Below are 23,414 nucleotides of genomic sequence, written 5' to 3'. Positions count from 1 at the left end.
CTGGTGTTCATCTGTAGCTGCCTGGGCTAGTTCACATAGCGATCAGTGAAAACAAGATGAAAACAAACATCAGAAAATTAAATGCTATAGCTGGTGTTATGTTATCCCATCGTTATGATAAAAACGGATCTGTCTCTGACTGCTTAGGTGAGTGTCACCTTGAAATCACAAATTAGAAACAGTATTTGTGTGTTGGTGCCTATGGTGTAGATGAATTGTCAGTGTTATGTTTAGGCTGTCTGATGTTTATGTCAAAGCAATTTTTAAAAACCTGGTATCGTCATTTCTGACAAAAAAATTTGCTCTGTCTTGTATGATATCATTCTATGGTGTGTGTGTGTGTAATCAATTTTTACATGTATGCATTTGTTAGGGGAGAGGATGACTATCTGCTTCACTCCAATGACTCATATTTTTTTTTGTTGTTGTTGTACCAGATAACCAACATTAATTTTCAATATGGACCACAAGACCTTTCAATGCAATGTGTGCAATAAAAAGTTCACTGAGAAGTCAAACCTCACTCGCCACATGAAGATTCATGCTCCAAAGGAGAATGACTGTGACATCTGTGGTAAGAGTTTCACCACCAAAACCCAACTGCACTTACATCAAAAGCAGCACCAGTATCCAACTCAACTCTGTACTAGACTCTGCTGTACGAGGCCCACACAGCTGTATCTTTTGCATCGTCAACTTCATGGACATCACAGAGAGGCATCCTGTCCATGGTAAAACCTGCTGGCACCTACACCCCACCCATTGCCCAGTCTCCCCTTCCATCTGCTCGCATGCTGAGGTGTGCTCACCTAATCCTGGAGATGGAAATGATGCCTGTTTACCGCAATCAAATCCTCAGTGTGACCGGTGAAATCCTGAGCATTGATGGCACAAGAAAGGCATGTATACAGTTATCACATTGTACATCATAGAAAAAAAATATATTGTTAATTAAGACCACCTAATGAATTTTGATTTTCTAATGACATTTTTTGTCTTTCACTAAAGGTTCTCAAGAAGATCTACGTGATGGCCAGGGCACCATGCAGTACATCGTGGAGAGAACCGGCGGCGGTGACAAAAGCGTGGTGAGAAGCGGAGGTAAGCTGTTTAAGCCCTTCACTTGTGTTTTGTGTGGAGAGCAAAGGTTTAATGCACCCACATATATACTCATCTCCTGTGTGTTTTATACATTGGTAGGGTGAACTTTGAAGAGCCAGGGCCAGAACCTTCGCAGCGGCCCATCCAGCCGAAGCCAGCTGCTGCCACCGCTGCCTCCCACGTCACCCGCCATTTCAGCAGTACCAATTCTCCCAGTGGTTCCAGCCCAGCAACAGGCTCCATCCATCAGATTTACTGGGCCATCCTGCAGTCAGGTCTTTGTTCCTGTTTTACCACCTCTTGCACTCACCGTCAAACCCATAATGCCCAAGAAATCCGAGAGGCCCTGTGGGACTTGCCAAGTACCTGAATGTGGTGGCCAATGAAAGAGGTACACACCTTCAAAGGAGAAAGCGTCTGGAAGCAGCCAGAAAATTTTCACATTTTGCGCTGCTACCAACAAATCAATTATGCCTGGTTTTGAAGGCGTAGTATGTAACTGTTATGAGCACTTTAAAAGTGTGGTGGACAAGGAGCTGGAGAAGAGGAAAAACAATTGACTGTACCTCTAATACTTGTTCCTGTTCCTTGCTTCATCTCATGCCTGGATACTTTGCACACTTTGGGCGTGAGATACTAAAAAATGTGCACTATTGTTACTTTAGTTCATATATTATTCCTACTTTTAAAAATTATATATATATATAATACTGTTGTTTTTATGTTATATTTATAAGTTGCTTTTTTATTAATATGTAATATTGACATATACTGTACCTCTAATACTTGTTCCTGTGCCCTTGCCTCATCTCATGCCTGGATACTTTGCGCACTTTAGGTGTGAGATGCTAAAAAAAAGTGCACTCTTGTTGCTGTGTTCAAAAGCTATTCCTGCTTTTAAAAATAAATAAATAAATACATTTATTTGTATTATACTGTTGTTTATAAATTATATTTATAAATTGCTTCATTTATAAATGTTATTGACATATTTTAGTTACTATAATCAATTAAAATAATACCTTAATACCTTAAAATTGAATAAATGCTATAAATAAATTATTCATATAATTACAAATTACATGTTGATACATTTACAATATAATTTTACACTATTAATAAAAACTCTTAGTAGTATTTGAAAGTGTCTGTGCTTCTTACTTGGCATTTGCATAACTGTATTAAAAGTGATAAAGTGATGGCGCAATGTTAAACTTTAGCTATGATGCCCCAATGCCTCCAAATTCATCAAGAAAGCTCCTTGGGGCCAACCTGGCAAACCTGGTAATAAGATCACAAGTAAAAACCTGTAAATAACTATGAATACTTACCTGAGCTATATGAATACTTGCCTAAGTTATTGGGATAAATCCACTTATAATCTGTATAAAACCACTATACGGGGGCAAGAGTGAGACATAGCAAGCAATACATCAGATTAGAAGTCTGTATCTTCTCCCTGACGAAAAGGGGTGTCAATACACAGTGTGCGGTTTCCACCCCCTGGGTGGTCACTACAAGAGCTCAGACTGTCCTCCACACACAGTGAGCGTGTACTGAATAGATTTGTAGTGCCTTTATATACTCAACAAAAATATAAACGCAACACTTTTGGTTTTGCTCCCATTTTGTATGAGATTAACTCAACGATCTAAAACTTTTTCCACATACACAATATTACCATTTCCCTCAAATACTGTTCACAAACCAGTCTAAATCTGTGATAGTGAGGACTTCTCCTTTGCTGAGATAATCCATCCCACCTCACAGGTGTGCCATACCAAGATGCTGATTAGACACCATGATTAGTGCACAGGTGTGCCTTAGACTGTCCACAATAAAAGGCCACTCTGAAAGGTGCAGTTTTGTTTTATTGGGGGGGGATACCAGTCAGTATCTGGTGTGACCACCATTTGCCTCATGCAGTGCAACACATCTCCTTCGCATCATCCGTGAAGAGAACACCTCTCCAATGTGCCAAACAGCAGCGAATGTGAGCATTTGCCCACTCAAATCGGTTACGACGACGAACTGGAGTCAGGTGGAGACCCCGATGAGGAAGACGAGCATGCAGATGAGCTTCCCTGAGACAGTTTCTGACAGTTTGTGCAGAAGTTCTTTGGTTATGCAAACCGATTGTTCCAGCAGCTGTCCGAGTGGCTGGTCTCAGATGATCTTTGAGGTGAACATGCTGGATGTGGAGGTCCTGGGCTGGTGTGGTTACACGTGGTCTGCGGTTGTGAGGCTGGTTGGATGTACTGCCAAATTCTCTGAAACACCTTTGGAGATGGCTTATGGTAGAGAAATGAACATTCAATACACGAGCAACAGTTCTGGTTGACATTCCTGCTGTCAGCATGCCAATTGCACGCTCCTTCAAATCTTGCGATATCTGTGGCATTGTGCTGTGTGATAAAACTGCACCTTTCAGAGTGGCCTTTTATTGTGGGCAGTCTAAGGCACACCTGTGCACTAATCATGGTGTCTAATCAGCATCTTGGTATGGCACACCTGTGAGGTGGGATGGATTATCTCAACAAAGGAGAAGTGCTCACTATCACAGATTTAGACTGGTTTGTGAACAATATTTGAGAGAAATGGTAATATTGTATATGTGGAAAAAGTTTTAGATCTTTGAGTTCATCTCATACAAAATGGGAGCAAAACCAAAAGTGTTGCGTTTATATTTTTGTTGAGTATAGTTTATGCCAAAAATGCAATGATTGTACACTTTTCTGCTTGACTATGTGAATCTCATCAGTCTACATAAACTCAAACTATGAAAATAATGAAAAAAAGCTGGTAAGTGGATTTCAAAGTGGGCCTTATACATGGCATTCCTGTAAATAAGTCTTCAGTACTTTCAACACCAGAGGGCGTCCTTGCATTTAATCATTTTTTGATCAATCCCAGGATCAGCCATAGGGACTTGGTGGGGTCATGAGCCATGCCCAAGAGGTCTCCCATCCAAGTACTAACCAGATCCCGCTCTGCTTAGCTTCTGAGATCTGACAGGATCATGCTGACACAGAGCAGACCAGCTGCAAGACAAACAGTGTTGTAAAGAACAATAATCGAGACGTTAAAGAGCAAACTTCACTTTCCCCCAGAAAGACATGATCAGGAAGCAAGTGTAGCTCACAGCAGCTCCCATTGAAAATAGCGGAGACAGAGCCTGTGATTCTTGCATGTTTACATAAAAAAACGAAATAATGTCTAGAAACCCAGAGAATATATTCATGAGAGTTTTAGGCACAATATAAAAATAGTTTTATGTTGCGATGTTAATGCTGTTGTCCGTGTGCAGCGGTTAAAGTGCAGCACGATCAGTGTCTCAATGCAGTTCTCAGTGTTACGGAGATCTCGCAGCGCGGCGACCTCTTCAAAGTTTTGTGGGATTTGAAACCTTAGGGCGAATAGGATCTCTTTAAGAACTTGATAGATAATACTTTATTGATCCCCCCCCCCCCCCCCCCGGAGGGAAATTCCATTGTCCAGTAGCAAAGAGAGACATACAGTAGTGTTCAGAATAATAGTAGTGCTATGTGACTAAAAAGATTAATCCAGGTTTTGAGTATATTTCTTATTGTTACATGGTAAACAAGGTACCAGTAGATTCTCACAAATCCAACAAGACCAAGCATTCATGATATGCACACTCTTAAGGCTATGAAATTGGGCTATTAGTAAAAAAAAAGTAGAAAAGGGGGTGTTCACAATAATAGTAGCATCTGCTGTTGACGCTACAAACTCAAAACTATTATGTTCAAAATGCTTTTTTAGCAATCATGTGAATCACTAAACTAGTATTTAGTTGTATAACAAGTTTTTCATTTCTTTACATCTGCGAGGCATTAATTTGGTTGGTTTGGAACCAAGATTTTGCTCATTTACTAGAGTGCTTGGGGTCATTGTCTTGTTGAAACACCCATTTCAAGGGCATGTCCTCTTCAGCATAAGGCAACATGACCTCTTCAAGTATTTTGACATATCCAAACTGGTCCATACCTGGTATGCGATATATAGGCCCAACACCATAGTAGGAGAAACATGCCCATATCATGATGCTTGCACCACCATGCTTCACTGTGGCTTGAACTCAGAGTTTGGGGGTCGTCTCACAAACTGTCTGCAGCCCTTTGACCCACAAAGAACAATTTTACTCTCATCAGTCCATAAAATATTCCTCCATTTCTCTTTAGGCCAGTTGATGTGTTCTTTCGCAAATTGTAACCTCTTCTCCACACGTCTTTTATTTAACAGAGGGACTTTGCGGGGGATTCTTGCAAATAAATTAACTTCACACAGGCATCTTCTGTCACAGCACTTACAGGTAACTCCAGACTGTCTTTGATCATCCTGGAGCTGATCAATGGGTGAGTCTTTGCCATTCTGGTTATTCCTCTATCCATTTTGATGGTTTTCCGTTTTCTTCCACGCGTTTTTTTTTTTTCCATTTTAAAGCATTGGAGATCATTGTAGATGAACAGCTTATAATTTTTTGCACCTGCGTGTAAGTTTTCCCCTCTCCAATCAACTTTTCAAACTACGCTGTTCTTCTGAACGTCTTGAACGTCCCATTTTCCTCAAGCTTTCAAAAAGAAAAGCATGTTCAACAGGTGCTGGCTTCATCCTTAAATAGGGGACACCTGATTCACACCTGTTTGTTCCACAAAACTGATGAACTCACTGACTGAATGCCACACTATTATTGTGAACACCCCCTTTTTTTTTTTACTAATAGCCGAATTTCATAGCCTTAGGAGTGTGCATATCGTGAATGCTTGGTCTTGTTGGATTTGTGAGAATCTACTGGTACCTTGTTTCCCATGTAACAATAAGAAATATACTCAAAACCTGGTTTAATCTTTTTAGTCACATAGCACTACTATTATTCTGAACACTACTGTACAAGCACAAAACACAAAGACATAAGCAAACGTTAACATTATCAGTGTGTTATACAACTTAATGGCAGAAGGGATGAAAGATCTCTTATAGCGCTCTGTCCTACAGCACATTGACAGGAGACGATAATTTCTTCTGCTCCTCTGAGCACAGTCAGGTGCAGAGGATGTCTGGTGCTTGAGGATGGTCTGTCTTGGTCCTCGTGCACCTCTCCACCACATCCCCCACCCTCTCCAGTGACTGGCCCACCACCTTAACCAACTTGTCTATTATTTTACAATTTTTGGCTGAGATACTATTGCACCAACATACAGCAGCTACAACAGATTTACAAAACACTGACATTACATTACACACTGAAGGACTTCAGTCTCCTCAGAAAAATGAGCCTAGTCTGACCCTTTTTGTAGAGGCACTCCGTGTTGATGTTCCAGTCTATATTATTATCTAAGTGGACACCTAGATATTTATGTGTGTGTACTGTCTTGTCCGTTTATTTTGACTGGTTGCAAAGTGTTGTTCTTCGTGTTGAAGTTGATGACCATTTCCTTTGTCTTATTAAGGTTTAATATGAGGCAGTTCTTTTTGCTCCAGTCACAGAAATCTGATGTTATGTTCCTATACTCACCCTCCTGACACTGCTTGCCTGCCACTGTTGCTGTGTCATCCGAATACCTCTGCATGTGACATGTATCAGATAACTGAAATCTGCAGTATATAGAGGAAAGGCACAAGAACTGTTCCCTGTGGGGCACCCACATTGCTTGTAACAGTCTCAGAAACTGTCTGCCAGCCTCACATATCGGCCAACCTATAGCATTTCTAACAGAACCTATAGAATCTCTTTAAGAACCTACAGGTCATAATGCCATAAAATATACAAAGAATAATAGGAACAATTAAACATTTAAATATAAAATTTATTTCACAAATACACAATAAACAATACACAAAAGTGACAAAATTTAACTTTTTATTGTATGAAATATTGAACATTAACTTTAGGGCAAGCCTTTAGTAGTATCACACTTCAGTAAGCGTTTGCCTTCGGTGTTCAAGAGGTGAGTGATGGCTGTTCTGACTGGTTGGTAATCACAACAGGTCTGTTCTTCGATATAATCTGCATATGTAAAAATAAATAAAATAATAATAATCTGTAAATTGTGGATGCAGCATACAGATAAAAGCAAAACCAACCAGCATAGGGTTTAACAGCAATTAAAAAGGTTATTCAAAAATAATTCTCCAAGAAATATTTATTAAATATTATACCACCAGTTCCCAAAGCTTGGGAAAAACATTACCGTATTTCCGATATTAGAAGCGCATGGGCTAATGTCAATAGTGGGTGTTTTTATGTGTTAAAATAAGTAATATTTTAACATTTCTGTATAGAAAGAATGTCATTTTTGGTCTAGGTGCACCTCTACAACCCCTGGCAAAAATTATGAAATCACCGGCCTCAGAGGATGTTTATTCAGTTGTTTAATTTTGTATAAAAAAGTAGATCACAGACATGACACAAAACTAAAGTCATTTCAAATGGCAACTATCTGGTTTTAAGAAACACTATAAGAAATCAGGAAAAAAAATTGTTGCAGTCAAGGTTACTTTTTTAGACCAAGCAGAGGGAAAAAAAATATGGACTCACTCAATTCTGAGGAATAAATTATGGAATCACCCTGTAAATTTTCATCCCCAAAACTAACACCTGCATCAAAGCAGATCTGCTCGTTAGTCTGCATCTAAAAAGGAGTGATTACACCTTGGAGAGCTGTTGCACCAAGTGGACTGACATGAATCATGGCTCCAACACGAGAGATGTCAATTGAAACAAAGTAGAGGATTATCAAACTCTTAAAAGAGGGCAAATCATCACGCAGTGTTGCACAAGATGTTGGTTGTTCACAGTCAGCTGTGTCTAAACTCTGGACCAAATACAAACAACATGGGAAGGTTGTTAAAGGCAAACATACTGGTAGAACAAGGAAGACAAAGCGTCAAGACAGAAAACTTAAAGCAATATGTCTCAAAAATCGAAAATGCACAACAAATGAGGAACGAATGGGAGGAAATTGGAGTCAACGTCTGTGACCGAACTGTAAGAAACTGCCTAAAGGAAATGGGATTTACATACAGAAAAGCTAAATGAAAGCCATCATTAACACCTAAACAGAAAAAACAAGGTTACAATGGGCTAAGGAAAAGCAATCTTGAACTGTGGATGACTGGATGAAAGTCATATTCAGTGATGAATCTCGAATCTGCAATGGGCACGGTGATGATGCTGGAACTTTTGTTTGGTGCCTTTCCAATGAGATTTATAAAGATGACTGCCTGAAGAGAACGTAAATTTCCAGTCATTGATGATATGGGGCTGCATGTCAGGTAAAGGCATTGGGGAGATGGCTGTCATTACATCATCAATAAATGCACAAGTTTACGTTGACATTTTGGACACTTTTCTTATCCCATCAATTGAAAGGATGTTTGGGGATGATGAAATCATTTCTCAAGATGATAATGCATCTTGCCATAGAGCAAAAACTGTGAAAACATTCCTTGCAAAAAGACACATAGGGTCAATGTCATGGCCTGCAAATAGTCCGGATCTTAATCCAATTGAAAATCTTTGGTGGAAGTTGAAGAAAATGGTCCATGACAAGGCTCCAACCTGCAAAGCTGATCTGGCAACAGCAATCAGAGAAAGTTGGAGCCAGACTGATGAAGAGTACGAGGTCTGTCAATAAAGTATAGGTCCTTTTTATTTTTTTCAAAAACTATATGGATTTCCTTCATATGTTTTTACGTCAGACATGCTTGAACCCTCGTGCGCATGCGTGAGTTTTTTCCACCATTGTAACCTTGTTTTTTTCTGTTTAGCTGTTAATGATGGCTTTCGTTTATCTTTTCTGTATGTAAATCCCATTTCCTTTAGGCCGTTTTACAGTTCGGTCACAGTCGTTGACTCCAGTTTCCTCCCATTCGTTCCTCATTTGTTTTGTTGTGCATTTTCGATTTTTGAGACATATTGCTTCAAGTTTTCTGTCTTGACGCTTTGATGTCTTCCTTGGTCTACCAGTATGTTTGCCTTTAACAACCTTCCCATGTTGTTTGTACTTGGTCCAGAGTTTAGACACAGCTGACTGTGAACAATCAACATCTTTTCCAACATTGCATGATGATTTACCCTCTTTTAAGTTTGATAATCCTCTCCTTTGTTTCAATTGACATCTCTCGTGTTGGAGCCATGATTCATGTCAGTCCACTTGGTGCAACAGCTCTCCAAGGTGTGATCACTCCTTTTTTGATGCAGACTAATGAGCAGATCTGATTTGATGCAGGTGTTAGTTTTGGGGATGAAAATTTACAGGGTGATTCCATAATTTATTCCTCAGAATTGAGTGAGTCCATATTTTTTTCCCTCTGCTTGGTCTAAAAAAGTAATCGTTACTGACTGCCACAATTATTTTTCCTGATTTCTTAAAGCCAGAAAGTTGCCATTTGAAATGACTTTAGTTTTGTGTCATGTCTGTGATCTGCTTTTTTTCTACAAAATTAAACAACTGAATGAACATCCTCCGAGGCCGGTGATTCCATAATTTTTGCCAGGGGTTGTATTAGAGGAAATACGTTATATGTAAGGCATTGCATTAATAATGTTGTTATGCCAGTTAACTTACCAATTGCGAACTCTACACCAGGCAGCTTCTTTTTGGCACTCACATCTTTAAAAGCGTTGCTTTTCTTTCCAGTGAGGGAAGATGACTGTAGCACTTCTGGTGTGTGAATCATCCGCAGGAGGGTGTTTGTGTATTCTTTAACCTTAGTTTTTTTTGCATTTAATAACCTCTTTTGCCAAACTGTTATGGCCACCCCTGGCCACAAAGTTACCTGACATTAAAAGACACTAGGTTAGGCACAAAATAAAGCTTGAGATGATGTACAACAGTAAGAAAAGTTTCCTACAACAAACAGAATACAAAACATTGTCTAGAATAAGAAAAACATCCTGTTTTCACCAGGCAGGCTTGATGTGCACAAATGAAGAAAAAATATTATTGCCTGGATTTAATTTTGAATATTCCATTTTTTTCTTTCTTATTAAGTGACCAAAATAAAAGACACTGCCATAGAGTATGTGTTATCAGGAAATTACACCAAGCAAATAATTTGGCTTTTTGCACAGTACATGATTTTTGATCACAACTGACACCCCCCACCCAATAAGAAAGCAAAGATACATGTATGTGTGCATACATTTATCCTTATGCTAAAGAAACCAAAATAGAATTCCAGTTTATGTGGCAGTGCCACTTTAAATTTGACACAATGTACAATTATTGTCTTTTTTTTTTTTTTACATCATTGACACACATAAATGTAACAAGGGAGTTAAAAACAAGCACGTACCACGTCCTCACCACTTGTGTCTTCAGAATGAGCTGGTGAACAAGCAGCAGAAGATGAAGTGGAAGCATGAGCAGGAGATGCATGCTGTGAAGAGCATGGTGCAGCTTTTAACTTGTTTACCACATCCAGTAAATCAGGCAAGTCTAAAGGAAAGACAGATTTGTGAGGATAAATTCAAGGTAAACTACAAAAATCACCAAAAGTTCATGACAACTGAAGATGGCCTGCAACTGCTTGTTGTATGATTTATATATACACAACTGTCATCATTTCTGTTCAAATGTGAAAATTTGTTTATTTACACAAATTATAGAAATAATTCATGGAAAAATAAATGTATAAACTTCAACAAGTAATATTTGTCATCCACTTGATACTGGGGCTTAGTAAATCACTTTCTAGACTGATTCACTGTGCCCCAGGTGCATGTGACACGAGTCATGTTATCAAATAGCTGATAGTCTGGAGAAGACATGACACATGCCCATCAGTTGGATGGCGTAGTCTTCTAACAAATTTTTTTTGGGCCACCTTTCCTCTGTTGTAAGAAATAAACACAAAGACACTGACATCACAAAATTTACTTTTGACAGGAAAAAACTGACTTCACTTGCTACTTAGTTTTACCCTTAGTGTACCCAAAAACAAAACTAAGTTATAAGGAGGACGTCTTTATGCATAAAAATATGGCATAACTGCTGCAAATTTGTATATATATAGTTTTGCAGATATAGCTACTGATTCATTGTGCCCTGGTTTCCCCTACGACCAAAACTGTTAGACATATGATTTTTTTTTATCTCCACATGTGTGGTCTCTCAAGTTTCAGGCATACTATATATGCAAAACTTCCATTTTGTGTGACAGAACTTAAGTGATCTATGAACATGAACAGTTCACTTTTAACATGTGTGAACTGAACTATGAACTAGTTCATGAAAAGTGTGAACTTTTGCCATTAAGTAAAAATGCTCAAAAAACTGACAAACCTTAGGTTACAAAGGGACTCCAGAAAAATTTAAAACTAAGGAGACTGAAAGTAAATATAAGATATATAAAAATAAATTAACGAATATCATGCGATTATATAAGAAGCAATATTATTGTAACTTACTGGTTAAAAATAAAACCAACATTACTGGCACCTGTAAGATATTAAATGAAATTATTAACAACAGGAAAATAGTTAAAGATTATCCAACTTATTTTTCTAAAGGTTCTGATAAAACTGTAAAAGACAAAGTTATTGCAGATCATTTCAATAATTTTTTGTTAATGTGGGTAAAATTTTTTTTTTATCAAATTCAAATATGTCTTCTAAAACACATTCTATGGACAACAGTAAATTAATTAATTCTGTTTTGGATTCATGTACATTAAAGAAGTAGATGAAAATGAAATTATCAACATTGTGTATAAATTAAAGGGAAAAACAAATCAACTGACTGTGATAACTTTAGTATGTGTTTGATCAAACATATTATTCATTGTATTATTAAACCTTTAACTTATATTTGCAATTTGTCACTAATGACTGGGAAATTCCCTTCTAAAATGAAAATAGCTAAGGTGATACCTTTGTTTAAATCTGGTGACAAGCATGTATTTTCAAATTATAGGCCAATTTCTTTGTTATCACAGTTTTCTAAAATTCTGGAAAAAATATTTGTAAAGAGGTTGAATGATTTTATATCCAAACATCATATACTTAGTGAACAGCAGTATGGATTTAGAAAAAGTCGCACTACTTCACTGGCTATAACTGACTTTGTTGAGCAAGTTACAAATGCAATAGAGATAAAGCAATATACTGTAGGGGTTTTCTTTGATTTACAGAAAGCATTTGATACCATAGATCATTCTTTATTATTGGACAAATTACAGAAGTATGGCATTAGAGGATTAGCATTTGATTGGTTAGCCAGTTATTTATCAAACAGGTATCAGTGTTTATTTTGGAGGGACAAATTCAAAATTGTTGAGGATCACATGTGGGGTGCCCCAAGGGTCAGTCCTTGGGCCGTTGTTTTTGTTGTATGTTAATGATATAGGTTTGGTGTCAAAGTCTGTGCATTGTATTTTGTTTGCTGATGACACGACTGTGTTCGGTAGTGGGGACAATTTGGAACAGCTTTTGGAAACGATGGAGAGGGAATTATTAAATTTTAAATATTGGTTTGATTCTAATAAACTGTCACTTCATTTTGGCAAGACTAAGTGTATTATATTTGGAAAATGGCCTAGGAATTAAAATAGAAACTTATTGAACAATGTTGAAACTGAAACTGTATCTGAAACTAAATTTCTTGGCATTTTTATTGATGATAAATTAAGTTGGAAAACCCACATAAATGATGTCAAATCTAAAATTTCAAACGTTATTTTAATTTTGTACAAAGCACATTATTTTCTCCCCCAACATTCGTTGGTCATGCTGTATCATTCATTACTTGTCCCATATATGACCTATTAAAGTTTGGGGAAACACAAAACAAATTCAGTTTTTCTGTTACAAAAGAGGGCTATAAGAGTTATATGTAAAAACCATATTACGAACCAACAAACCAATTGTTTGCTTCTCTGGGTATTTTGAAATTTCAAGATTTGGTTGATTATTTTACAATACAGATCATGTACAAAGTTAAAAATAATCTTTTGATTCTACATGTTCAGGAGTTGTTTAAAATGAGGGAGTCCAGTTATCATTTGCGAGGAACACTGAGATTTGAAAGAAGAAAGATTTGAGCTACTGTTAAAAGTCACTGTATTTCTGTAAAAGGTGTTAGAATATGGATTAATTGTGCAGATTGTATTAAATCACATGGTTCACTGGTAGGTGTTAAAGGCTCTATAAAAATAATGCAATTTCTCACTAAAGTATGTTATGTTAAGCTAACTGTTTTTGTGGTTCTCTTTTCTTTTTGTTTACTTGCACATCATATATTTGATTGTTCTGTTCAGTTATGTTATTTTCTGATTATCTCGTTTTGAGTGTATTTAACTGTGTATAGTAACTGGTGTACGGGGTGGGCGTTTATAAGCATTTGCTTCAGCCCATGCCCTTTCGGGCGCACCCAATTTGGGAAATTGTTTGAGTTATTGTTGTATTTTCTTTTGTTTTTTGATTTGTTATGTTAGTAAGAGTTTAGGTTGGTATTTTGTTCATGTGCGTGCTGAATAAACGTATTCATTCATTCAACTTGCACAACACTGATCAAGAATACACATGGACATTTTGTACTTACTTCTCAGAATCTCAAGCGCCAAATGCAACCGCTTATTTCTTGCCAAAAGTCTAGCATTTTCTTTTGTCAGGTTGTTGACCTTCTCTTCCAGCTGTAAATAAATGCAGATTGTTCAATAATTATAGAAAGTTAAAATGAGTGACACTATTGCCACTGGGTGTTTTATATGAATTAAAAAGGACAATGAGGTGTCACCAATGCAATCTGAATGCTCTTGTCCATTACTTCATCATCATCTTCACTCTGTAACAGAATAATAATCATGATTAATTAAAGCCTACTGAAAATAAACAGAGTTGTGATGATAAATAAAGCAAGCAAAGAACAATAAGAATTGTAGATATAGCTTACATCAGGACTCAAAATACATTCTTCTTCTTGTGAAGCCGCTAGGGTCTGTACATGTGTGGTAAAAAGAACAGTTTAATATGATGTGCATGTAAAGCATGGCAGTAAATGTACTTTATCTCTATTTACTAATACACCATTCCTTGGAAACAATCATTATATTACTTTATACATACCTTCTCTTTCATTTCCTTCTCTATAGCTCTTGCCAGCTCTTCTTCATCATTGTTCCTTGAAACCATTTTCTTTTTCTTCTTAATCTACAGAGACAAAATGCTATTCTGAGTCATACATGAAACATTTACAAAGTGAAATACACATGTGACAAGGCCATACACAGACACTATCATAGTATATTCATGAAGAAAACAATCCCTACACTGCCATTAAGAGAGCAATGTTACTGCAGGGCGTGCACTGTCAAAATCACCATCAAATTCCAGAAGTATTTCAAAAACTGCACAAATGCTGTGAACTTATTTTCAGTTTCCCAACAGAGATAGTGGTGAAATTTGCAGAACATGAAAGCATGTAAATTTAAATACCATGATGATAAATTGCTGCAAATAGGCACAAGTATCGTTTGTTTTGTTTCACATACAATGAGGGTGTCTATTTGAGGGAGGAAATTTACAGATCATTGATTCAAGAAGTTAAAGCAAATATAGAAAACAGTACCTGCAATAGTGGACGATCATCTTCATCTTCTGAGGATGAGTCAAATCTTGGGTTTTTCACTCTCACCCTTTTCTGGTTTGGTGTCTGCAAACATACATTTGTGTTCTTTGCATACGTATTTGCAGCTTGGCGCAAGCTTGGAAGATCAGCTGAAATAGAAGATACATGAATATGTTAACCCTCTGGGGTCCGAGGGCATTTTTTGGACAGTTCACTCACCTGGCATAAATGTTTTATTATTGCTGTTAACAGCTCTCCCTGCATCCCACAATCAAGTTTTATGTCTCTTGTTTTCAGGACAACCTGTTCTTTCATAATATATATGATTTTGTTGTGTTTTATAAGTGCAATCAAAAATAAAGGAAAAAGTAAAGCGAAAATTTTTTTTCCACACACATTTATTCAAAACACACAGCAAACTATAATAAACAACTGTTCTGACACTTTATAAGGGTAATTTGAGGTCCTGTGTGAAAGACAGTACAACAAAAAAGTTCAAACAAACACAAATGCACATTTTGAACAATATATACAAAATGGTCTATGCGTTTATGCTCCAGTCTGAGGAGTGGCCCCTCTCCCTCACCTCAGAAATATGGTAAACAGTGCTTTACGCCAGAGGGAGAGAGCCACAGAGTAATCCAGTAACATTCAAATGCAAACTAGTGGAGCAATCCTGATAGTTACACACTCTTTGTTTGAGCATGTGAGATTGTCATGCGAGGCTCTCCGTCTGCTTTCACTTTCGCTGTGCGTAATGGCGCAGGGCGCATTGGAGGAGTTAAGGGGCTATTCAAATGGGCCAACTACAACCCCTGGCAAAAATTATGGAATCACCGGCCTCGGAGGATGTTCATTCAGTTGTTTAATTTTGTAGAAAAAAAGCAGATCACAGACATGACACAAAACTAAAGTCACTTCAAATGGCAACTTTCTGGCTTTAACACTATAAGAAATCAGGAAAGAAAAATTGTGGCAGTCAGTAACGGTTACTTTTTTAGACCAAGCAGAGGGGAAAAAAAATATGGAATCACTCAATTCTGAGGAAAAAATTATGGAATCATGAAAAACAAAAGAACACTCCAACACATCACTAATATTTTGTTGCACCACATCTGGCTTTTATAACAGCTTGCAGTCTCTGAGGCATGGACTTAATGAGTGACAAACAGTACTCTTCATCAATCTGACTGTAACTTTCTCTGATTGCTGTTGCCAGATCAGCTTTGCAGGCTGGAGCCTTGTCATGGACCATTTTCTTCAACTTCCACCAAAGATTTTCAATTGGATTAAGATCCAGACTATTTGCAGGCCATGACATTGACCCTATGTGTCTTTTTGCAAGGAATGTTTTCACAGTTTTTGCTCTATGGCAAGATGCATTATCATCTTGAAAAATTAATTCATCATTTCAATTGATAGGATAAGAAAAGTGTCCAAAATATCAACGTAAACTTGTGCATTTATTGATGATGTAATGACAGCCATCTCCCCATATCATCAATGACTGTGGAAATTTACATGTTCTCTTCAGGCAGCCATCTTTATAAATCTCATTGGAACGGCACCAAACAAAAGTTCCAGCATCATCACCTTGCCCAGTGCAGATTCGAGATTCATCACTGAATATGACTTTCATCCAGTCATCCACAGTCCACGATTGCTTTTCCTTAGCCTTGTTTTTTCTGTTTAGGTGTTAATGATGGCTTTCGTTTAGCTTTTCTGTATGTAAATCCCATTTCCTTAAGGCAGTTTCTTACAGTTCGGTCACAGACGTTGACTCCAGTTTCCTCCCATTTGTTCCTCATTTGTTTTGTTGTGCATTTTCGATTTTTGAGACATATTGCTTTAAGTTTTCTGTCTTGACGCTTTGATGTCTTCCTTGGTCTACCAGTATGTTTGCCTTTAACAACCTACCCATGTTGTTTGTATTTGGTCCAGAGTTTAGACACAGCTGACTGTGAACAACCAACATCTTTTGCAACATTGCGTGATGATTTACCCTCTTAAGAGTTTGATAATCCTCTCCTTTGTTTCAATTGACATCTCTCGTGTTGGAGCCATGATTCATGTCAGTCCACTTGGTGCAACAGCTCTCCAAGGTGTGATCACTCCTTTTTAGATGCAGACTAATGAGCAGATCTGATTTGATGCAGGTGTTAGTTTTGGGGATGAAAATTTACGGGATGATTCCATAATTTATTCCTCAGAATTGAGTGAGTCCATATTTTTTTTCCCTCTGCTTGGTCTAAAAAGGTAACCGTTACTGACTGCCACAATTTTTTTTTCTTGATTTCTTATAGTGTTTCTTAAAGCCAGAAAGTTGCCATTTGAAATGACTTTAGTTTTGTGTCATGTCTGTGATCTGCTTTTTTTCTACAAAATTAAACATCTGAATGAACATCCTCCGAGGCCGGTGATTCCATAATTTTTGCCAGGGGTTGTAGTAAGATATCACTCCTGAAAATGATCTTTGGTTTATCACGTGAGGTAAATCTGCCCTACAATTGGATTTTGGAAAACCATGTGACGGTGAACCAATTCCGATTGGACACTTACATTGCGCACATCATCACACAGCTTCTATGAAGAGTACAAAGATGGCCGATGGTGCATCGAAAGTCCGCAGAGTTAACTTTTCAGCAAAATAAATAAATAAATAAGTTTCTATCTCATGTCATTAGAAAGTTATAAAGTAAAGCTTGGTCCCAGCCGTCGTATACGACAACGACGGCCCCAGAGGGTTAATTCTTTAAGGTATTAGGATGCGAAATTGAATTATTTTCGCCAAATTTATTATTTTGCATTTTTTTAAATCTAAATATCTATCTTACTTCTGTAAAAATTTCAACCCAAGTGTAACATAATGAGTCGAAAATGTCAAAAATTCTTCATTTCAGACCAATTTGCATACTTAACAAGCAATCTCAGGTGTGTAAATATATCTAATAGCTTACCATAATCAAAACATACACATAGCTTTTTAAACATCTAAGATACAATGACTCTATATAATATTGGCATTTAAACTTGCAACAGTAGTAATAAGGTCAATGACCTTGTTGATATGCAAATTAGCAGTTATCTCAGTTGAAACAATTTAAATTAGTAGCAAACATGAATTGATCTCGACAATCGCTCAATAATAAAGTACTGTGTAATTTATACAAAAACTCATGATTTTTATTAATCAAAAAAATAAATGTTAGGAGGGTATTTTTTAATTATTTTATTTAATAGAGAAGTATTTAAGTTTTATAAAAATGTATGGTTATTGGGGGTTACTGCAACTTTTTCATTACTTTGTTATTATTATTTATTTTCTTTTACCATTTATTCCTGGAGCATCCATCCATTTTCTTCCGCTTTATCCAGAGTCGGGTCGTGGGGCAGCAGCTCAAGCAAAGCCACCCAGACCTCCCAATCCACACACACCTCCCCCAGCTCCTCCGGGGGAACCCCAAGGCGTTCCCAAGCCAGCCGAGAGATGTAATCCTTCCAGCGTGTCCTGGGTCTTCCCCGGGGCCTCCTCCCAACGGGACGTGCCCGGAACACCTCTTCAGCGAGGTGTCCAGGGGGCATCCGGAAAAGATGCCCGAGCCACCTCAACTGACTCCTTTCGACATGGAGGAGCAGCGGCTCGACTCTGAGCTCCTCCCGAGTGAACGAGCTCCTCACCCTATCTCTAAGGGAGCGCCCAGCCACCCTGCGGAGGAAACTCATCTCGGCCGCTTGTACCCGCGATCTCGTTCTTTCGGTCATGAGCCAAATCTCATGACCATAGATGAGGATCGGAACGTAGATCGATCGGTAAATCGAGAGCTTTGCCCCCCTACTCAGCTCTCTCTTCACCACGACGGTCCGATACAGCGACCGCATCACTGCAGACGCTGCACCGATCCGTCTATCAATCTCACGCTCCATCCGTCCCTCACTCGTGAACAAGACCCCGAGATACTTAAACTCCTCCACTTGAGGCAAGGACACTCCACCGACCTGAAGAGGGCAAAGCACCTTTTTCCGGTTGAGAACCATGGCCTCGGATTTGGAGGTGCCGATTTTCATCCCGGACGCCTCACACTCTGCTGCAAACCGCCCAGTGCACGCAAGGTCCTGATTTGACGAAGCCAACAGAACCACATCATCCGCAAACAACAGAGACGAGATTCTGTGGTTCCCAAACCAGACCCCCTCTACACCCTGGCTGCACCTAGAAATTCTGTCCATAAAAATAATGAACAGAACCAGTGACAAAGGGCAGCCCTGGCCTCAGGGCTGCTTCCGCCAGGAGCATGTTCCTGGAGCATGTTATCCCTAAATAAGGCCAAAAAGAATACGATGCCCCCTAAATAAAACTTAAGCTAGTAAGGAAACTAGAACCACCCATTTTGGTCATATATTATGAAAATACTTAACTCACCACCAGTTTTCAGAATGTATGCGCAGCAGTTTTTTGCCTGGTGACTCTTCCAGTGGATATCTTCTTTCCCAAGTTTCTTCATCAAATTCTTGTTTAAAGGCCAATTAACAATAACCTGAGGGAAAAGAAACACAAAGTAACAAAATATTACATATATAATTCTGGGCATTTTAAATTAATTTATTGATGAGGTCTATGTAGTCACACATTGTACCTTAGGGGTAACATAATGCGATTATATTTTGTAATGGAACTCACATAGGAAAGTAGGAATGAATGCTATGGAATTTAATTGTGCTGTACGTGCCTGGTTTTACAAAACATGAATTTTATCTTTTGTGCTGTTAGTAAACAACCAATCAACAGGACACAGGAACTTGTACATGACAAAATGGAGGAGGGTGTCCTTGCATAAATAGGGCAATCGTTGCAAACAGATGGAGTATGTTTTATTCAATGGTAAAATGAGTTTCCAAGTCCAGAACTAGTTTTGAAGGAGGTCTTATTAAGCCCCTTTCACGCCGCCCCTTTCTCTTCTAGTTTATATTTGTCTGGAGTTATACTTGATGTGGACATGTCCTGTGTCTGGCAGTCAGTCTGTGAGCAGGACTTATGTCCTTTTTTGCCCTTTAACACAGTGATGAGAGAGTCTGAGGGGAGAGCAAGGAGTTGCAGCAGCCGCCAGTTTTTTTTTCCTTTAATTGTTCACATGTGCGCGCACGAACAAATCGTCCATGAGTGGACTGGAGCTGTCTGGACTTTTTACTGGATGTGGACATGTCCTGTCTCCGGCAATCAGTCTGTGAGGAGGACTTTTACGGACTTTATTTATAAACACAGTTGTGCTGCAGCAGCAGTCAGGCTGCAATCAGCATTTTTTTCTGTGCCCCTTTTGAGCGTGTAGTTTTACTGCATTGTGTACACGGTATAAAAACAATCCTGAGTGATTTACACTTCAGAAACAATGGAACACAGCAGGAATCATAAATTGGCGTCGGGTAACGTTGGATTGTGAGGGTGTGGCTTCCAGTCACGCTGAGTAATAAGTTATAAGTGTAATAAAGGTTTACAATCAAAAATAGGAAGGAAAAAAATAAAGCGAAAAATAATTTTCCACACATTTATTCAAAACACACAGCAAACTATAATAAGCAATTGTTTGACACTTTATAAAGATAATTTGAAGTCTTGTGAGAAAGATTGTACAAGAACACAATAATAAACACAAATGCACATTTTGAACAATATATACAAAATGGTCTATGCGTTTTGTTGTCCATTGATATGGTAAACAGTGCTTTACGCAGAGAAAGCAACACAGTTATCCAGTAACATTCACATGCAAACTAGTGGAGCAATCCTGACAGTTACACACTCTTTGTTTGAGCATGTGAGATTGTCAGAGGCTCTCCGTGTGCTACTGCTTTCACCGATCGCTGTGCGTAATGGCGCACTGAGTATGTACTAATAGTATGTACTCACTGGAGCACCCAGGGGGCTATTCAAACGGGCCAACTAGTAACACATCACTCCTGAAAACGATCTTTGGCTTTTCACGTGAGGTAAATCTGCCCTACGATTGGACTTTGGAAAACCATGTGACGGTGAACCAATTCCGATTGGACACTCGCACTGCACACATCATCACACAGCTTCTAAGAGGAGTACAAAGATGGCCGATGGCTGGCTCGAAAGTCCAACTTTTCAGCAAAAAACAGTACGTTTCTATCTCATATCATTCAAAAGTTATTTATAATTTAGTAACGCTTGGTCTTAGCCGTTGGATATGACGGCGTCGGCCCCAGAGGGTTAAACATGGTGGACACTAGTGAAACAGAGAGGATCGTGGGAAATCAGTGACATCAGTGCAAGCCACATATACTGTAAATTACTCCGAGCACTCACGGTACTGGTAGTAGCTATCAGCTATTATTATGTTTGCCACAGTGCGTGATGTTTATATATATGTTTTCAATTCATCCCATATTTGGTATACCTAATTAACTTGCGGACTGTTAGATAGTGATAGTGTCGTTCTAGACATGTAGACCAATATACATTGAACTTTGCATTATGTTCATGTGAGGTCCTGGGCGCTGCTGCGCTACTTCACACCGCTGCACCACTTCAGCCCCACTTTTAACGCAAATATTTGATTGTGTGGTTATGTTTTGGGGGGGGGGGGGGGGACAAAAACATTTTTGAGCGAAAGAGAGAGAATCGCGGGTATTCTTTTATTCTTCTCCCGGCGGTTGATCTGGTTTGGACTGGACCGGGCCTGCTCAACTGTGCGCGTGCAGAGCACAGGATTGCGCATGCTAATGGCCGTGAATCGCGCTGCTCTGAGTTGAACATCGACACTTTATTATATATACAGACGGTTGCCCAGTTCCGGATCACTTTTTTTTTAAAAGGTCCCGGTATACAGAGCCGTAAAGCAACTGAATGTCCTTTATTGGGTATTGTTGTATTGGGTATTATCTCGCTGAAAAAGTCTGGATGGGGTAGCCCTTCTACTTACAGTGTGAAGCCACATTATGTGTGGTGCAAATATTTGCCAGAAATGGATCACTTTCCCCAGTTCTGGATCACGACACTCTGTGTCACTTTGGGGTCATTCCTGGCATCTGGCTGGAGCCCTTCTAATGCAGAATGATACACACTATCTATGAGAATGCATTCTGAACACAAAATTATATAAATTATACTTATTAAATGAGAATTTACTTAGTTTCGCAAGGCACCGTTATACGTTTTTACAAGCAAAAAATGAAATGTGGAGGTGAGATTTCTCCCGAATTAAAAAGTAAAAGCCCCCACATTCATGCCAGATATTTTTAAAGCAAATTATATGATCTGTATTACATTATAATGAATGCCACCAGATTTTAAAATTGTTAATAGCTGTTTTTATTATGTTATGATGTGTCGTTATATACAGTGATGTATACAAATATTTTACACAATAAAATGAATTATGACCATTCGTGATATTGAGATGAGCCCCAAAGTACACACGGATCACAAGTATTGACACCAGGCTGCTGCTTCAGTGATCCACAACCGTCAAATGTTCGCGTCGGAGATAAATACACAGCAAGACATAACACACTGACATTTTCTATCCAAGTAAGTATTTTCCCACTCTAGAACCAAAAACACCGAATGGCTAACTCACCTTTGCTACGTCTTGGACATCGTTACTTTCAAACTTGCAGGAATGAGTGAGAGAGAAAAAGCGCGCACATCGCAGACACCGGGATGTTTTGATTCCTCTGCTGATCACAAGGACGGCTGGAACCGGTCGAGCTTGTGGTCGTTTGTAGACAAAACATCAATCTTTCCATTGGTACCAAGTATTAGTTTTTTTCACGCTGATTACCAGAAACGACGGCGCAAATACTAAGCAGTGATCCGGAACTGGGCAAGTGACTATTTTTTTCTCGTTCCTGAAACAATGCCCGGCTCCGTGTCGTTACGGAAACACGACAGAAGAGCAGCGTCGGTACTCGGCTGGGGGCGCGGAGGAACCGAACCACTTTGCGGAATTAAGCGGCGGCGGTGCAGCGTGTCGCATTTATCCCGAGCCGAGTTTTTCCTACTCGTGAGCCCACGTGCGCACTCGGAACTCTATTCTCGCTTATTGTGTGATGTAACGTAACATAATACATACCTCTGCAGTCTCTTCGTGGTTTTGAAGTCACTTGAATTCACCTACTTCAACGCCATCTTCCTCAGAGAATTCAAAAAGGGCGTATTTCGCCATAACACAAACGTAAATGCAAAGTAAAGGAAACAGACGAAAGTGACACGCTCCTCCTTCAAGCTCACCCTCGTTTTCACATAGCGCATCCTACGGGTGCGTGGCATCATGGGATATAACGACCTATGACCCGGAGACAGATACGTCAGCTTTTGTGTTTATTTGTTCACATCGATCTAAATATTAGATGTTTTTATGAAGAAAACTGAAAGATTAATTCTTTTTTAAATTTTATGTTTATTTAAAAAAAAAGTATTTATTTTGAATCATTGTGGGCGCTTTTCTGTTGTACGCATGCGCACATTATCCGACGGCCCCTCCTGACCAACACTACAGTCCAGTTGGTGGCGGTAATGTTCCGTATTCGGGTGATTCTTTAACTACGGGCACTATTGGCCTTGTAAATGTAACTTCCACCACACCATTGCCTTACAATATAAAGCCCCTTGGGGCAACTGTTTGTTGTGATTTGGCGCTATATACATGTGCTCTGATGTCACTGTTTATCTCCATAGAAACTACCCAAACAACCTTTCAT

The 23,414-nt window shown here is 38.7% G+C and overlaps 1 protein-coding gene across 2 annotated transcripts; it reads right to left on the bottom strand.

Moving 5' to 3' along the window:
• Positions 1-6,911: 6,911 nt before the first annotated feature.
• LOC117511633 lies at positions 6,912-22,967 on the bottom strand. 2 transcript variants are annotated; one of them, XM_034171583.1, is made up of 10 exons: positions 22,787-22,967; positions 19,114-19,228; positions 14,694-14,842; positions 14,192-14,275; positions 14,019-14,063; positions 13,863-13,910; positions 13,668-13,758; positions 10,423-10,565; positions 9,693-9,903; positions 6,912-7,129 (listed from the first exon to the last, which is right to left on the bottom strand). In XM_034171583.1, exons 2-10 carry the CDS (start codon positions 19,193-19,195, stop codon positions 7,011-7,013), a joined length of 972 nt encoding a protein of 323 aa, XP_034027474.1. In that variant the 5' UTR covers positions 19,196-19,228; positions 22,787-22,967; the 3' UTR covers positions 6,912-7,010. The 2 variants fall into 2 exon arrangements, with proteins under 2 accessions (XP_034027474.1, XP_034027475.1); XM_034171584.1 differs by having other exon boundaries at positions 13,893-13,910.
• Between the last annotated feature and the right edge of the window lie 447 nt (positions 22,968-23,414).

The sequence above is a fragment of the Thalassophryne amazonica genome, chromosome 6 (genome assembly GCF_902500255.1).
Source record: "Thalassophryne amazonica chromosome 6, fThaAma1.1, whole genome shotgun sequence".
Taxonomy (NCBI): domain Eukaryota; kingdom Metazoa; phylum Chordata; class Actinopteri; order Batrachoidiformes; family Batrachoididae; genus Thalassophryne; species Thalassophryne amazonica.
This window is presented reverse-complemented; position numbering and strand designations above follow the sequence as displayed.